The following is a 20,564-nucleotide window of genomic DNA, read 5'->3' on the forward strand; positions in this document are numbered from 1 at the left end:
TTCATTTTATTCAGATAATTTAATTTCATTTCATAATTTAACTATAATAATAATAGTTATAATTATTACTTTAACAATATTTTTTATTTTAGATTTTATTTGTAATAAATATTTAAATTTAGTTTTATTAAAAAATCATACTATTGAAATTGTTTGAACTTTAATTCCTATAATTATTTTAATAATTATTTGTTTTCCTTCTTTAAAAATTTTATATTATATTGATGAAATTATAAATCCTTATTTTTCAATTAAAGCTATTGGTCATCAATGATATTGATCTTATGAATATCCAGAATTTAATAATTATGAATTTGATTCTTATATATTAAATTATGAAAAAAAAGATCAATTTCGATTATTAGAAACTGACAATCGATTAATTATTCCATTTAAAATTTCAGTACGAATAATTATTTCTTCATTAGATGTAATTCATTCTTGAACAATTCCATCATTAGGAATTAAAGTTGATGCAGTTCCTGGACGTATTAATCAATTAAATTTATTTAGAATTCGTCCAGGAATTTATTTTGGTCAATGTTCAGAAATTTGTGGTATAAATCATAGATTTATACCAATTATGATAGAAAGAACTTCATATAATAATTTTTTAAATTGAATTAAAAATAAAATTTAAAAAGTTAGTTAATATAATAACATTAGATTGTCAATCTTAAATTAACATATTTATGTTACTTTTTAATTTTTCATTAGATATCTTAATAAAAGAATTGATCTTTTAAATCATTTATAGTAAAATTAAATTTACTTCTAATGTATTCCACAAATAATACCTATTAATTGATTAATAATTTTCTCAATAAATTTATTTTGTTTATTAATATTAATTGTTTTAATTAATTCATTAATTATTTTATATATAAGAACAAAAAAATCAAAATATTTTATTTATAAAAAATGAATATGATTATGATAAATTTATTTGAAATTTTTGATCCATCAATTAGAAGAAATCAAATTCAATTAAATTGAATTTTTATATTAACTCCTATTATTTTATTTCCAAATTTATATTGATTAATTCCTTCACGTTTAGTAATAATTTTTAAACTATTAATTGATTATTTATTTAATGAATTTAAAATAATTATAACTAATAAATATATTATAAATATTTCTGTATTTTTAGGAATTATAATTTATATTATAATATTAAATTTGATTAGATTAATTCCTTATATTTTTACTTTAACAAGACATTTAATATTTAATTTATCTATATCACTTTCTTTATGAATAAGATTTATTATTTATTCTGTAATTAATTTTCCGATAAAAACTCTAAGACATTTAGTTCCATTAAATTCACCAAAATTTTTAATAAATTTTATAGTAATTATTGAATTAATTAGATTAATTATTCGACCTTGAACTTTATCAATTCGACTTTCAGCAAATTTAATTGCGGGTCATTTAATTTTAGTTTTATTAAGAAATTTTTTAATAAATTTTATATTATTATCTTCATTTACAATAATAATTGAAAATATATTATTAATTTTAGAAATTTCAATAGCTTTTATTCAAGCTTATGTTTTTTCAATTTTATTAATTTTATATTTTTATGAATCAATTAATTAATGAAAAAAAATTTTCCATTTCATATAGTAACTCTTAGTCCTTGACCTATTATTTCATCAATAAGTCTTATAAATTTTTTATTAAGAATTATTATTTGAATTTATATAAATAATTTAATTATAATAAATTATAATTTAATTATTTTAATCATATCTGTATTTATATGATTTCGAGATATCGTTCGAGAAAGAACATTTCAAGGTATACATTCAATATATGTAATAAAAATATTAAAATTTAGAATAATTATATTTATTATTTCAGAATTATTTTTTTTTATTTCTTTTTTTTGAACATTTTTTCATAATTCAATTTCTCCATCAATTGAAATTAATTCAATATGACCACCAAAAATAATCAAATTTTTTAATCCATTTGAAATTCCTTTATTAAATTCAATTATTTTAATTATATCAGGATTTACTGTAACATTAAGACATTATAATACATTAAATAATAAATTTAAATCAAGAGTTTATATATTATTAATAACTATTATTTTAGGATTTTATTTTAATATTATACAAGTTTTTGAATATTATAATTCATATTTTTGTATTAATGATAGAATTTATGGATCAATCTTTTTTTTATCAACTGGATTTCATGGTATACATGTATTGATTGGTACATTAATACTTTTATATTCATTAATTCGAATAATAAATAATCATTTTTCATCAATTCATCATATTAATTATGAATTTTCTATTTGATATTGACATTTTGTTGATGTAATTTGATTATTTATTTATATATTTTATTATATTTTAATAAATTAATATAAAATATATAGTATAAAAATTACATTTAATTTCCAATTAAAAAATTTAATTAAAATATTAATATATTTAATAAATAATCATTATTTTTTTTTATTAATTATAATTATTTTATTATTAATTATTATTTTAAATAAATTTTTATCAATATTTAAAAAATTAAATTTTGAAAAAAATCTTCCATATGAATGTGGATTTGATCCAATTACAAAAATAAATATTCCATTTTCATTACCATTTTATTTAATTTCATTAACATTTTTAATTTTTGATATTGAAATTATTTTACTTATTCCATTAATTTCATTTATTAAAACTTTAAATTCTTTATATTTATTTATTTTAATAATTTTTTTTTTTTTTATATTAATTTTTTCATTATTTATAGAATGATCTTGTAATTTATTAAATTGAATATTTTAAATTATTTATAAAATATTATATAAGGATTTATTTTAAATCAAATTTTTAAGTCGAAATTAAAAGTAAATATTTTACTTCTTATATTTTAATGAAATAATTAAAATAAAGCTTCTAACTTTATATTTGGTATTAAATATATCATTATTTCTTTTAAAATTTAAAATAATTTAATTGAAGCCAAAAAGAGGCATTTTATTGTTAATAAAATTATTGAATTTAAAAATTCCAATTAATACAATAATATTTTGTAATATAAATATTATTTATATAGTTTAAATAAAACATTATATTTTCAATATAAAATTATTAATATTTTTTAATTATAAATATAATATATTTAAAAATTAAAAATAATTTCCTTAATATTTTCAATATTATGCTCTAATTTTATAAGCTATTTAAATATACAAATAATGTTAAAATTAAACTTATATAATAAATGTAAATTAATAATAAAAATGTAATTTTTAAATTTAAATTAACATCAATAATATAATTTATATAATTTATTATTTTTCCTGAAATTTTTTCAAAAAATTCTTTTTCAAAATAAAATTCATAATATATTAATTTAATTATTAAATTATTAATAATATATTTATAAAAAAATTTTATTATAAAAAATCTTTTAATAAATATAATTATTTTTTTAGAAAAATTTAAATTATTTAAAATTAATGTAAATATTAATCCTATGAATATTATTTTAAAAACAAAATATTTATAAATAATTATTAAATTGATATTTTTATAAATATAAAAAAAATTATAAATTAATTTACTTAATACTAATATTATTAATAAAATAATAATTATTCTTAAAATTATAATAAAATCTTCTTTTAAATTAATTAAATTAATTATATAATTTTTTTTAATTAAAGTTAAAATAATTCGTAAAGAATATGATACCGTAAAAATTGTTCCTAATATTAAATTAATTATTCTAAAAATTCTTATTTTATTTAAGAAATAATATTCAATAATTAAATCTTTAGAATAAAATCCAACTAAAAATGGAAAACCACATAATATTAATAATGAAAATATTAATAATAATCCTTTTATTGGATATAAATAAAATATTCCATAATAAAAACGAAAATTTTGAATACCAATTATATAATGAATAAATCTTCCAGCACATATGAACATTATAGATTTAAAAAAAGCATGAATAAATAAATGTAAAAATGTTAAATCTGTTATTCCTAAAGAATAAATTCTTATTATAAATCCTAATTGTCTTAAAGTTGATAAAGCAATAATTTTTTTAAAATCTATTTCAAAATTAGCTATAATACCAGAAATTAATATAGTTAAACTTGAAACTAATAAAATTAATTTTTTATATTTAATTTCAATTATTATTTCATAATTAATTAATAAATAAATTCCGGCCGTAACTAAAGTTGATGAATGAACTAAAGAAGAAACAGGTGTAGGAGCTATTATTGCTGCAGGTAATCAAATTATAAATATTAATTGAGCTCTTTTTGTAAAAATTATTATTAAAAATATAAATAATATAAATTTATTTATATTATAAAAAAATAAATTTCATCTACCAAATATTATTATAAAAGAAATAATTATTAATAGTCTAGTATCCCCTAATCGATTTAAAATTACAGTTATTATTCCTGAATTAAATGATAAAATTTTTTGATAATAAATAATTAAACAATAAGAAATTAAACCTAAACCATCTCATCCTAATAATAATGTTAATATATTAGGTCTTATAATTAAAAAAATTATTGATATTAAAAATAATAATATTAAATAATAAAACCGATTAATAAAAAAATTATCTCTAAAATCTATATATCTTATTCTATATATTAAAATTAATGATCTAATTAATATAACTAGAAATGAAAATAATAATAATTTAAAATTTATTATTAAAATAAAATTTAATTTTATTGAATTAAACCTAAAAATTAGTCATTCAAAAATATATATTTTATTTATTAATAATATATATATTCTTATATAAATAAATAATAATCTTATAATAAATAATATAATTCTTGAAATTAATATTTTTATAATAATTTAAAATAAATTAATTATATCATTGAAATCACAATTCAATATTTTTTATTAAACTATTTAAATAAAAAAATAAATTAAAAACAAAAAAATTTAAAGGTAATAAATGTAAAATTAAAGTTAAATAATTTAATAATAAACAATTATTAATATTTATAATTAAATCATAAATTTTTCCATATTGGATAAATCTAAATAAATAAATTGAATAAATAAATCTAAATAAACAATATATAATTAAAAATATAAATAAATATTTACATCAATATATTAATCTTATTAGTAAAAAAATTTCTCTAACTATATTTAAAGAAATTGGAGCTCCAGAATTAAAAATACATATTAAAAATCATATTATTGATATTGAAGGTATTAAATTGATTATACCTTTATTAATAAAAATTAAACGTCTATTAGTTTGTATATAAATTATATTAACTAAATAAAATAATCCTGAAGAAACAAGTCCATGAGAAATTATTATTATTAATCTTCCTAAAATTCCTAATTTAATTTCTAATAATAATCCTATTGATATAATTCCTATATGAATTACAGAAGATAAAGCAATAATTAATTTTATATCAAATTGAATTAAACAAATAAATCTTAAAAACAATATTCCTAAAATATTAATAAATATAAAAAAAGTTAATAAATTATTTATTAAAAATTTAAATATAAAAATTAATCGTAATAATCCATATCTTCCTAATTTTAATATAATTGAAGCTAAAATTATAGATCTAAAAAATGAGGCTTCTACATGAGCTTTAATTAATCATCCATGAAATAAGTATATAGGGATTTTAACTAAAAAAGATATTAATATATAAATAAAACTAAATAAATCTAATTTTAAATCAACTATTTCTAAATAAAAAAAACATATACTGCCTTCTAAATCTAAAATTTTAAAAATAAAATATAATATAGGTAAAGAAAAAATTAATGTGTAAAATATTATATAAAAAGAAGCTAAAATACGATCTTCTATATAACCTCATTCTATAATTATATAAAAGATTAATAATAATCTAGCTTCATATATAAAATAAAAAATTAATAAATCTATTGATAAAAAATTTATTAATATTAGTAATATTAAAATAAAATTTATTATTAAACATTTTTTTGTATATTCTTTTAAATTTAAAAAAATTAATCTAAAAATTCAAAATATTATTAAAATTAAATAATTTGAATAATAATTAATTCCTAAATTTCTAAAAATATAAATTCATTTAATTCATCTTAAATTTATTAAATAAATAAAACTTATTAAAAATATTATATTTCTTAAAATTATAAAATCTAAAAATTTTATAAAAAAAATTATATAAAAAAAAATAAAAATTTCAATCATTTTTAATATAAATTAATAAAATTAATTTTTTGATGACCATATTCATAATTTATTCTAACTATTAATGATAATCCTAAAACTCCTTCACAAACTGAATAAATTAAATAAATTAAAAAAATTCAATTATTATAATTAATTGAAATTATATTAAATAAAATCATTATAATTAAATATTCCATTCCAATTAAAAAATTTAAAAAATAAACAAAATAATTTATTATAATAAATAATATAAAAATAATTAAATTAACAATCAAAAAAATTGAAATTAATTAATAATTAATATGTTATATAGTTTAACTAAAAACATTAATTTTGTAAATTAAAATTTTAAAATTAATTAATATAACAAAAATTTAAAAATTTCAAAAAAATTTAATTTTCATAAATATCTATAATTCCCAAAATTATAATTTTATTTAAACTATTTTTTGGTTAATTTTTAAAATGAAAATTTTAATTATTTTTAATATTATTTTATTTACAAATTTTTACATAAATTTAATATTAATTTTAAATTATATATTTATAAATATTTTTATTTCACCTTTAAAACAACTAATATATTTAATTTTTTATGTAATTTTAATAATAATTAATATTTTAATTTTAAAACAAAATATTTCATTAAATTTATTTATTTTAATTATTATTTTTATTAGAGGAATTTTAATTTTATTTTCTTATTTTATTTGTTTAATTAATAATTTAACAAAAAAAAATAATTTTTTAAATTTAATTTTTTTAAATTTATTTTTAATTATATTTATTATAATTCAAATAAAACAATTAAATAAATTTATTATAAAAAATTATAATTTTAATTTTGTAAAAAATAACAAAATTAATATTATTAAAAAACTATATTTAAATCCTAATTATTTTATTTTATTAATATTTATTATTTTTTTAATTATTATATTATTTATTATAACAAAAATTTGTTTTATTGAAAATAAAAATTTACGAACAAAAAAATGAAAAAAATAATTCCAATAATTTATAAAATAAATTTAATAAATTTACCAATATCATTTATTAATTTACCAACACCAATTAATATTAATTATTTTTGAAATTTTGGATCGATTTTAGGAATATTTCTAATAATTCAAATTATTTCAGGATTATTTCTTTCTATACATTATTGTCCAAATATCAATATTGCATTTTACAGAATTTCTAACATTATAAAAGATATAAATTCAGGTTGATTAATTCGTTTAATTCATATAAATGGTGCTTCATTTTATTTTTTAATTATATATTTACATATTGCACGAAATATATTTTATTATTCATTTAAATTATTACAAGTTTGAATAATTGGTGTATCAATTTTATTTTTATCAATAGCAACTGCATTTTTAGGATATGTTCTTCCATGAGGTCAAATATCATTTTGAGGAGCAATAGTAATTACAAATTTAATTTCAGCAATTCCTTATATTGGGCAATTTATAGTTGAATGAATCTGAGGAGGATTTTCAATTAATAATGATACATTAAATCGATTTTATTCATTTCATTTTATTTTACCATTTATTATTCTTTTAATAGTTTTTATTCATTTAATAATTTTACATATTACAGGATCTTCAAATCCTATTCATTCTAAAATAAATATTTATAAAATTAATTTTCATCCATATTTTACAATTAAAGATATAATTACAATTATTTTAGTATTTATATTATTTATAATTATTAATCTTCAATTTCCATATATATTAGGAGATCCAGATAATTTTAAAATAGCAAATCCAATAATTACCCCAGTTCATATTAAACCAGAATGATATTTTTTATTTGCATATTCAATTTTACGAGTTATTCCTAATAAATTAGGAGGAGTAATTATATTATTTTTTTCAATTTTTATTCTATATTTAATTCCATTAATTAATTTAAATAATTTAAAAAATAATAAATTTTATTTTATAAATAAAATTATATATTGATGATTTATTAATATTTTTATTATATTAACTTGATTAGGAAGACAAATAATTGAATATCCATATATAAATTTAAATCAAATTTTTACTTTTATATATTTTTTTTATTTAATTCTTTCATTTTATATTAATAATATTTGAGATTTATTATTAAAAAATAATAATTATATTTAAATTTTATTAGTTAATGAACTTGAATAGTATATGTTTTGAAAACATAAATATAGAAATAAAATTTTCTATTAACTTTAAAAATATTAAATTATTAAAAATAATTCTTTAATCAAATAAATATAAAATGAATAAAATAAAATTAAAACTAATAATTCAATTCAACATATATTTATTAACTTGTCATATCGGATTCGAGGCAAAACCCCACGAATTATAATTAAAATAATTATATGAATTAAATATATAAAAATAAAATTAATTGATCAATTTATTAACCCATAAAATATAATAGTTATTAATATACTTATAAATATAATATTTATATATTCAGATAAAAAAATTAAAACAAATAATCTTCTAAAATATTCAATATTAAATCCTGAAACTAATTCAGATTCTCCTTCAATTAAATCAAATGGAACTCGATTTAAATCAATTAGTATTCTAATAAAAAAAATAATATATAAAGGATATATTAAAATTATAAATTTTATATTTAATTGAAAATTGATAAATCTATTTAAAGAATATCTTTCAATTATTATTATTAATATAAAAAATATTAAAAATAATAAAATTTCAAAAGAAATCATTTGAGAAATTGCCCGTAATGAACCTAAAATTGAATAATTACATAAAGAAACTCAACCAATTAATATAATTGGATAAACTATTAATCTTAAAATTAATATTAAATAAATAATTCTATTATCTATATAATAAAATTTATTAATTCAAGGATATCTTAATCATAATATTATTGATAAAAAAAATATAATTATTGGACTAATAAGATATGAATTTATAAAATTAAGAAAAAAAAATTCTTTTATTAATAATTTTAATGCATCTCTAAAAGGTTGTAAAAGTCCTTTAAATCCTACTTTATTAGGTCCTTTTCGTAATTGTATATATCTTAATATTTTACGTTCAAATAAAGTTAAAAAAGCTACTCTAATTAAAATTATTAAAATAAAAATTAAATAATTTATAATTATTATAATTATTATATATTATAATTTTTCTATAATTTAATTAAATTCTAAATTTAATGCACTAATATGCTAATATAATTAATTAAATATTTATTAGTTAATTTATAATAATTTAATTATAAATTATAGTCCTTTCGTACAAATAATTTATTAAATTTTATAGATAGAAACCAATCTGACTTACGTCGATTTGAACTCAAATCATGTAAGATTTTAAAAGTCGAACAGACTTAATTTTTAAACTTCTCCATTTAAAATTTATCTTAATTCAACATCGAGGTCGCAAACATCTTTATTAATATGATCTTTAAAAAGATATAACGCTGTTATCCCTAAGGTAATTTATTCTTTTGATTTATAATAAAAGATCAAAAATAGATTCTAAAATCAAAGTTTATTTTTAATATAAAGTTTTTTAAATTTATCAATCCTCCCAATTAAATATTAATATTTTTATTAAATAATTAATTAAATATTAATATAAAATTCTATAGGGTCTTATCGTCCCATAAAATTATTTAAGCATTTTTACTAAAAATTTAAATTCATTAAATATATATGAGACAGTATATATCTCATTAATTCTTTCATTCTAGTTTTCAATTAAAAAACAATTGATTATGCTACCTTTGTACAGTTAATTATACTGCAGCCATTTAATTAAAATCATTGGGCAGATCGACTTAAAATTATTTTCAATAAGCGATGTTTTTGATAAACAGGTGGATATATTAAATTTGCCTAATTCCTTATATATATATATTAAATATTTATTAATTATTACAAAAATATTACTAATTTAATCATTATAATTAATTTAAATAAATTAAAAATTATTTTTTTCTAATAAAAATATATTAAATACTAATATTAAATTTATAAATAAATTTTTAAAATAAAAAATTAAATTATTAAATATTTATTAATAAAAGTTATTTTTAAACTAATATAATTAAAATAATAATAAAATTAAAATTATTATATATTTAAATTTAAAGATTATCCCTTAAATTTTTTATATAAAAATATAAAAAAATTTTTAAAATAAATTTCTTATAATAATTATATATAAATTAAATTTATTTCAAAAAAAACTAGATATAAAAAAATTCGAATAACATATAATTTCTAAATATATATTTAAATTATTTTTATTATAATAATATATTTATATATTTAACTCTTTTTTTTTCGAGAATATTAAAATTATTAAATTATATTAATTAACCCTGATACAAAAGGTACAAATTATATTTTACTTATTTAATTTTAATAAAATTCATTTACATTACTTAATCTATTAATAAAATAATTGATTCAAAATTTTTACTAAAATAAAAAATATTTATAAAACTTTAAATAATATAATTAATTAAAATAAAATCTAAAATTTAAAATTTATTTTATTAAATAAAATTTTAATTTTATAAATTAATTAAACTTTTCATTGTAAATGAAATATTTTATATTAAACTAAAATTTTAACTAAAAACATTTTCCAATACTTTTACTATGTTACGACTTATTCCATTTTAATGAAATTGACGGGCAATTTGTACACTTTTCAAAACTAATTTCAATTTAATTAATTTATTAAATTTACTTTTAAATCCTCTTTCAAACTAATATTAAAATTAATTATTCAAAAATATAATTTATTATAACTCATAAATCCTTAAATATACTACATTTTGATTTGATTAATTATTCTAAATTAAATATTTATTTTAAATAATTTTATATAAAAATATACAACAATATATAAATATAAATAATTTAAGTAAATCTTATCGTGGACTATCAAATTAAACTACAAGTTTCTCTAATAAGAATGAAAAGCCGCCATATAATTTAATTTTAATGATTTTACATTTATTAGTAAATTAATTCTATTATCTTATATAATAGGGTATCTAATCCTAGTTTATTAATTTATTTTATTATTTTAATAAATAAAAAAAATTTAATATATTTTTAAATTAAATTTCACCTAAAATTTATAAATTTAATTAAATTATAAATTTATAATAAATACATATTAATTAATAAAATTAATTTATAAATTAAGTTTAACCGCTATTGCTGGCACTAAATTAATCTTTATTTAAATTTTTATCTAAATTTAACTTTCATTAAATATATTAAATTTAATTATTAAATTATATATATATATTTAATATCAAATTATTTTATATAAATATTAAAATATAATTAATTAATAAATCATCATAAAATTTATTTATATTATTAAATTAACTAATTCTTTTAAAATCAAAATTTAATATGCATAATTACATCAAATATAATATAAAATTATAATTAAATTATATTTAATATTCATATATATATATTATAAATTTTTATTTATAGCCCTCTCTTCTATAAATAAAAATTTAAAAATAATTTAAACCATTAAATTTTAAACGAACTTAAATGAATACTTTTACAACCCTCTCTCTCTTTTGTAATTATTATTCATTTAAAAATTTAAAATTTATTACAATAAACTTTCTTAAATTTAAATAATTAATTTATTATCTTTTATTTTAATAATTTACCATTAATATTCTTATACATATTTAATTTAAAAATTCAGTACTCTCAAACATTGTCCTAACCTTCAACAATTTATTAGCCATATAACGTAATAAAGATTAAATCAACTAATAAATATGCTCCAAAATAATTAAAAATAAAAAAATTCATATATTTATCTTTTATTTTAATAATTTACCATTAATATTCTTATACATATTTAATTTAAAAATTCAGTACTCTCAAACATTGTCCTAACCTTCAACAATTTATTAGCCATATAACGTAATAAAGATTAAATCAACTAATAAATATGCTTCAAAATAATTAAAAATAAAAAATTCATATATATTTATCTTTTATTTTAATAATTTACCATTAATATTCTTATACATATTTAATTTAAAAATTCAGTACTCTCGAACATTGTCCTAACCTTCAACAATTTATTAGCCATATAACGTAATAAAGATTAAATCAACTAATAAATATGCTCCAAAATAATTAAAAATAAAAAAATTCATATATATTTATCTTTTATTTTAATAATTTACCATTAATATTCTTATACATATTTAATTTAAAAATTCAATACTCTCAAACATTGTCCTAACCTTCAACAATTTATTAGCCATATAACGTAATAAAGATTAAATCAACTAATAAATATGCTCCAAAATAATTAAAAATAAAAAAATTCATATATATTTATCTTTTATTTTAATAATTTACCATTAATATTCTTATACATATTTAATTTAAAAATTCAGTACTCTCGAACATTGTCCTAACCTTCAACAATTTATTAGCCATATAACGTAATAAAGATTAAATCAACTAATAAATATGCTCCAATTATTTTGTCAAATAAATTTATTTATTAATCATATATTTATGTCAAAATTGAATCAAGGTAATTTCCATTTTTTTTTTTTTTATTTTAAAAAAATGGAAATTACCTATTAAATAAAAAATTGAATATAAAATTTTTTTATTTTAATAGAAATTATATTAAAAATTAAATAAAATTATAGTTTTTTCAAAAAATTGGATTTTAAAGAATTTTTAAAAAATTTTATTTTTTAAAAAAATCCAATTTTTTGGAAAAAAAATACGATTTTTTGGAAAAAAATACGTTTTTTTGGAAAAAAAACCCGATTTTTAGCAAAAAAATCGGGTTTTTTGGATTATCTTGATAATAAGTATATATTAATATATAATTATTAATTTAGAATATATTTATATTAAAATCTTATATATATATTTAAATAATTATAAAAATTTAATATTTAATATATATATTTTTAAATTAAGTTGAAAAAAAAATTCTTTATATATAATTAAATAATTAACTATAATAGTTTAATTTAATATATATAAATTTTTAATTCTGAGATATATATATATATTATAATAAATCTTGGGAAACTATAATATATATATATATAATAAATTTATAATATATATATATATATATATATATATATATATATTTAAATAAATAAATAAATATATATATGTATTTAAATAAATAAATAAATAATATATATATATATATATATATTTAAATAAATAAATAAATAAATAAATAAATAAATAAATAAATAATATATATATATATATATATATATATATATATATATATATATATATATATATATATATATATACATATATATATATATATATATATATATATATATATATATATATATTAAATAGATAAATAATATATATATATATATATATTTAAATAAATAAATAAATATATTAATTGTAATTATTTATATAATATATAAATTTATTATATATATATATATTATAGTTTCCCAAGATTTATTATAATATATATATATATCTCAGAATTAAAAATTTATATATATTAAATTAAACCATTATAGTTAATTATTTAATTATATATAAAGAATTTTTTTTTCAACTTAATTTAAAAATATATATATTAAATATTAAATTTTTATAATTATTTAAATATATATATAAGATTTTAATATAAATATATTCTAAATTAATAATTATATATTAATATATACTTATTATCAAGATAATCCAAAAAACCCGATTTTTTTGCTAAAAATCGGGTTTTTTTTCCAAAAAAACGTATTTTTTTCCAAAAAATCGTATTTTTTTTCCAAAAAATTGGATTTTTTTAAAAAATAAAATTTTTTAAAAATTCTTTAAAATCCAATTTTTTGAAAAAACTATAATTTTATTTAATTTTTAATATAATTTCTATTAAAATAAAAAAATTTTATATTCAATTTTTTATTTAATAGGTAATTTCCATTTTTTTAAAATAAAAAAAAAAAAAATGGAAATTACCTTGATTCAATTTTGACATAAATATATGATTAATAAATAAATTTATTTGACAAAATAATTGGAGCATATTTATTAGTTGATTTAATCTTTATTACGTTATATGGCTAATAAATTGTTGAAGGTTAGGACAATGTTCGAGAGTACTGAATTTTTAAATTAAATATGTATAAGAATATTAATGGTAAATTATTAAAATAAAAGATAAATATATATGAATTTTTTTATTTTTAATTATTTTGGAGCATATTTATTAGTTGATTTAATCTTTATTACGTTATATGGCTAATAAATTGTTGAAGGTTAGGACAATGTTTGAGAGTATTGAATTTTTAAATTAAATATGTATAAGAATATTAATGGTAAATTATTAAAATAAAAGATAAATATATATGAATTTTTTTATTTTTAATTATTTTGGAGCATATTTATTAGTTGATTTAATCTTTATTACGTTATATGGCTAATAAATTGTTGAAGGTTAGGACAATGTTCGAGAGTACTGAATTTTTAAATTAAATATGTATAAGAATATTAATGGTAAATTATTAAAATAAAAGATAAATATATATGAATTTTTTTATTTTTAATTATTTTGGAGCATATTTATTAGTTGATTTAATCTTTATTACGTTATATGGCTAATAAATTGTTGAAGGTTAGGACAATGTTTGAGAGTATTGAATTTTTAAATTAAATATGTATAAGAATATTAATGGTAAATTATTAAAATAAAAGATAAATATATATGAATTTTTTTATTTTTAATTATTTTGGAGCATATTTATTAGTTGATTTAATCTTTATTACGTTATATGGCTAATAAATTGTTGAAGGTTAGGACAATGTTTGAGAGTACTGAATTTTTAAATTAAATATGTATAAGAATATTAATGGTAAATTATTAAAATAAAAGATAAATATATGAATTTTTAGTTTTTATTTAAAAAAATATTTTTTAAAATTTATTAATTTTTTAATATAATAAAAATTAATTTTCCTCTCAAAATTATTTTTATTAATAAAAAGTTTATATTTATTATTATTATAAAATTAAATTTTAATAATTAATTAATAATTTTTAGATTTAGATATAGCATATACACAAATATTTATGGTAAATTATTAAAATAAAAGATAAATATTTTTTTTAAAATTATTAATTTTTTAATATAATAAAAATTAATTTTCCTCTCAAAATTATTTTTATTAAAAAGTTAATATTTATGTTATAAAATTAAATTTTAATAATTAATTAATAATTTTAGATATAATATTAATATAAATATTAATAATAAATTATTAAAAATAAAGATAAATATATGAATTTTTTATTTTTTAATTATTTTGGAGTATATTTATTAGTTGATTTAATCTTTATTACGTTATATGGCTAATAAATTGTTAAAGGTTAGGACAATGTTTGAGAGTACTGAATTTTTAAATTAAATATGTATAAGAATATTAATGGTAAATTATTAAAATAAAAGATAAATATTTGAATTTTTAGTTTTTATTTAAAAAAATATTTTTTAAAATTTATTAATTTTTTAATATAATAAAAATTAATTTTCCTCTCAAAATTATTTTTATTAATAAAAAGTTTATATTTATTATTATTATAAAATTAAATTTTAATAATTAATTAATAATTTTTAGATTTAGATATAGCATATATACAAATATTTATGGTAAATTATTAAAATAAAAGATAAATATTTTTTTAAAATTATTAATTTTTTAATATAATAAAAATTAATTTTCCTCTCAAAATTATTTTTATTAAAAAAAGTTAATATTTATATTATAAAATTAAATTTTAATAATTAATTAATAATTTTAGATATAATAATACAAATATTAATGGTAAATTATTAAAATAAAAGATAAATATTTGAATTTTTAGTTTTTATTTAAAAAAATATTTTTTAAAATTTATTAATTTTTTAATATAATAAAAATTAATTTTCCTCTCAAAATTATTTTTATTAATAAAAAGTTTATATTTATTATTATTATAAAATTAAATTTTAATAATTAATTAATAATTTTTAGATTTAGATATAGTATATATACAAATATTTATGGTAAATTATTAAAATAAAAGATAAATATTTGAATTTTTGATTTTTATTTAAAAATAAATATTTTTTAAAATTTATTATTAATTTTTTTAATAAAAATTAATTTTCCTCTCAAAATTATTTTTATTAAAAAAATTAATATTTTATTATTATAAAATTAAATTTTAATAATTAATTAATAATTTTTAGATTTAGATATAGTATATATACAAATATTTATGGTAAATTATTAAAATAAAAGATAAATATTTGAATTTTTGATTTTTATTTAAAAATAAATATTTTTTAAAATTTATTATTAATTTTTTTAATAAAAATTAATTTTCCTCTCAAAATTATTTTTATTAAAAAAATTAATATTTTATTATTATAAAATTAAATTTTAATAATTAATAATTTTTAGATTTAGATATAGTATACATATGAATATTAATGATAAATTATTAAAATAATAGATTATTTTAATTTTTAATTTATTTATTTAAAAATAAATATTTTTTTAAAAATTTATTTATTTATTTTTTATAAAAATTTAATTTTTTCTCTCAAAATTAATTTTTTATAAAAAAATATTTAAAATTAAATTTTAATTTTAATAATTTATGAATTGATAATTTTTAAATAAAATAAAATATTAATGTAATTTATTAAAATAAAAATAAATTTAATTTTTATTAAAAATTATTTTTTATAAAAAATTTTTATTTCAAAATTAAATAAATTATTAATAATTTTATAGATTAGATATATTATTATTATAATTACTATTAAATGCAATTTAATTATTATTTAATTTAACTAATATCCATTCATTATATAATAGATTTATAGGCTTATATTTTGTTGATAAATTTAGCTTATATTTTGTTGATAAATTTATAAAATTTTTATATAATATTTATAAGATAAATTAAATTATTTATATATTATAATATATAATAAGCTAAGAAAGCTTATAGGTTCATACCCTATCGATAAATTTATAAAATTTTTATATAATATTTTTAATTTAAATTATTATTATTATTTTATTAATTTATTTTAATAAATAAAAATAATTTTATTTAAAATATTATATGAATTTATTTATAATAAATTAAAAATTATGAATTTAAAATTATAATTTTAAATAGTAATATGTCTGATAAAAGATATATTTTGATAAAATATTTATGTATATTTATAATTATACTATTACTATTATATTATTAATTAGTAAATATAAAAAGTAATAATAATAAATTAATTTAATTACTGTAGAAATTATTCTATATAATTTTTAAAAATTTATATGAAATATTAATTTATAATGGAAATTAGGTATTTATTTTAAATAAATTATTCATATTTTCATTATTATCAATAATTTATTTTTTTTATATATTAATAAATTCAAGAAGAATTTATATTCAATGATTATCAATAGAATTTTGTACGATTTTATTAATTAGGATAATTAATATTAAATCAAAAAATAAAATTGTAAGAATTATTTATTTTATTATTTCATCAATTTCAAGGTTATTATTAATTATAATAATTTTAATAAATTTTAATCAATTATATATAATTAAAATAAATAGAATAAATATAGTTTTTATAATTTCTATATTTATAAAAATTGGATTATTTCCATTTTGTTTTTGAATAATTTATATTTATAAAATTTCTTCATGAAATCAAATTTTTATTATTTCAACATTTATAAAATTTATTCCAATTTATTTTTATTCTTCTATAATCTATTTAACACCAATTTTTATTTATTTTTTAATTTTTAATAATTTTTTTATTTCTTTATATACAAATTTAAATTTTTCTGTAAAAAAAATATTTAGATGTTCATCTATTTTTAATTCTTTATTTTTTATTTTTATTGTTCAATTTAATAAAAATATATTTATTATATTATTTATAATTTATACTTTAATTTTTTTTATTATAATATTTTTATTAAATTATTATAATATTGATAATATAAATTTTAATAGAATTTCTTTAAAATCATTTAATTTTTTAATTCTTATATTATTTATGTATTCATCATTTCCATTATTTGTGACTTTTTTATTTAAATGAGAATTTATTTATTTAATAAATTTTTTTTTTAGAAATAGAATTATTTTTTTATTATTACTTTCAAGAATTTTAATATTATGAAATTACTTTATTTTATTTAAATTATTGATTTTAAAATTTAAATATAATAAAAATAATTTATTTATAAATAAAGAAATTATTAATATAAAATATTTATTGTTAATAATTATTTTTATATATTTATTTATATTTATTGTATTTAATATAATTTAATATAAAATTTTTAATCTTTAAATTTGCAATTTAAAATTTTTATTTAAACTATATTAAAAATTAAATAAAAATTTTAATTAAAAAAATATTTTAGTATTAAAAGAATTTTAATCTTTATTAATAAATTTACAATTTATTTCTTTTTCAGACATAATACTATTATATTAAAATTTTAAATTTAAGATTTTAAGTTATTGAAACTATTAATTTTCAAAATTAACAATATAAAAATTTTTATAAATCTTAATAATTAAATGATTAATATCTACAAATCATAAAAATATTGGAATAATATATTTTATTTTTGCTATATGATCAGGAATAATTGGTTCGTCAATAAGTTTATTAATTCGAATAGAATTAAGACATCCTGGTATATGAATTAATAATGATCAAGTTTATAATGCTTTAGTTACTAGTCATGCATTTTTAATAATTTTTTTTATAGTTATACCATTTTTAATTGGAGGATTTGGAAATTATTTAATTCCTTTAATATTAGGTTCTCCTGATATAGCATTCCCTCGAATAAATAATATTAGATTTTGATTACTTCCTCCTTCATTAATAATATTATTATTAAGAAATTTATTTACACCTAATGTTGGAACAGGATGAACTGTTTATCCTCCTTTGTCATCATATTTATTTCATTCATCTCCATCTGTAGATATTGCAATTTTTTCTTTACATATAACAGGAATTTCTTCAATTATTGGTTCTTTAAATTTTATTGTTACTATTATAATAATAAAAAATTATTCTTTAAATTATGATCAAATTAATTTATTTTCATGATCAGTTTGCATTACAGTTATTTTATTAATTTTATCTTTACCTGTATTAGCAGGTGCAATTACTATATTACTTTTTGATCGAAATTTTAATACATCTTTTTTTGACCCTATAGGAGGGGGAGATCCAATTCTTTATCAACATTTATTTTGATTTTTTGGTCATCCAGAAGTTTATATTTTAATTCTTCCAGGATTTGGATTAATTTCTCAAGTTATTATAAATGAAAGAGGAAAAAAAGAAACTTTTGGAAATTTAAGAATAATTTATGCAATATTAGGAATTGGGTTTTTAGGTTTTATTGTTTGAGCTCATCATATATTTACTGTAGGATTAGATGTTGATACTCGAGCTTATTTTACTTCAGCAACTATAATTATTGCAGTACCAACAGGAATTAAAGTTTTTAGATGATTAGCTACTTATCATGGATCAAAAATAAATTTTAACATTACTGTTATTTGATCAATTGGTTTTATTTTAATATTTACAATTGGTGGATTAACAGGAGTAATATTATCAAATTCTTCTATTGATATTATTTTACATGATACATATTATGTAGTTGGACATTTTCATTATGTATTATCTATAGGTGCAGTTTTTGCAATTATTACAAGATTAATTCATTGATATCCAATAATTACTGGCTTAATATTAAATCAAAAATGATTAAAAATTCAATTTATTATAATATTTATTGGAGTAAATCTAACTTTTTTTCCGCAACATTTTTTAGGATTAATAGCAATACCTCGACGATACTCTGATTATCCAGATTCATATTATTGTTGAAATTTAATTTCTTCAATTGGAGCAATAATTTCTATAAATAGAATATTTTTTTTAATTTTTATTATTTTTGAAAGAATAATTTCTAAACGTTTAATTTTATTTAAATTCAATCAATCATCTCTTGAATGATTAAATAATTATCCACCATATGACCATTCATTAGTTGAAGTTCCTTTATTAATAAAAAATAAAATTAAAAATATTTTTAATAGGTAAATTTATTAATTATTTAATATGGCAGATTAGTGCATTGAATTTAAAATTCAATTATAAAGAATTTTTCTTTTATTAAAAATTTCTACATGAAATATAGTTATATTTCAAGATTCAAATTCATTTTATTC

At 12.9% G+C, this 20,564-nt stretch overlaps 2 protein-coding genes across 2 annotated transcripts; one reads left to right on the top strand and one right to left on the bottom strand.

Annotated features, from left to right (window-relative positions):
• Window positions 1–3,796: 3,796 nt before the first annotated feature.
• LOC139997357 (NADH-ubiquinone oxidoreductase chain 4-like) lies at window positions 3,797–6,499 on the bottom strand. The gene is given in 1 exon segment (XM_072021622.1): window positions 3,797–6,499. A coding segment is annotated over 1 exon segment (1,335 nt). The 5' UTR covers window positions 6,235–6,499; the 3' UTR covers window positions 3,797–4,899.
• A 591-nt stretch (window positions 6,500–7,090) lies between these two features.
• On the top strand, window positions 7,091–8,369 carry LOC139997355 (cytochrome b-like). The gene is given in 1 exon segment (XM_072021620.1): window positions 7,091–8,369. A coding segment is annotated over 1 exon segment (1,122 nt). The 5' UTR covers window positions 7,091–7,211; the 3' UTR covers window positions 8,334–8,369.
• The last annotated feature ends 12,195 nt before the right edge of the window (window positions 8,370–20,564 follow it).

The sequence above is a fragment of the Bombus fervidus genome, unplaced genomic scaffold (assembly GCF_041682495.2).
Source record: "Bombus fervidus isolate BK054 unplaced genomic scaffold, iyBomFerv1 scaffold0064, whole genome shotgun sequence".
Classification (NCBI taxonomy): Eukaryota; Metazoa; Arthropoda; class Insecta; order Hymenoptera; family Apidae; genus Bombus; species Bombus fervidus.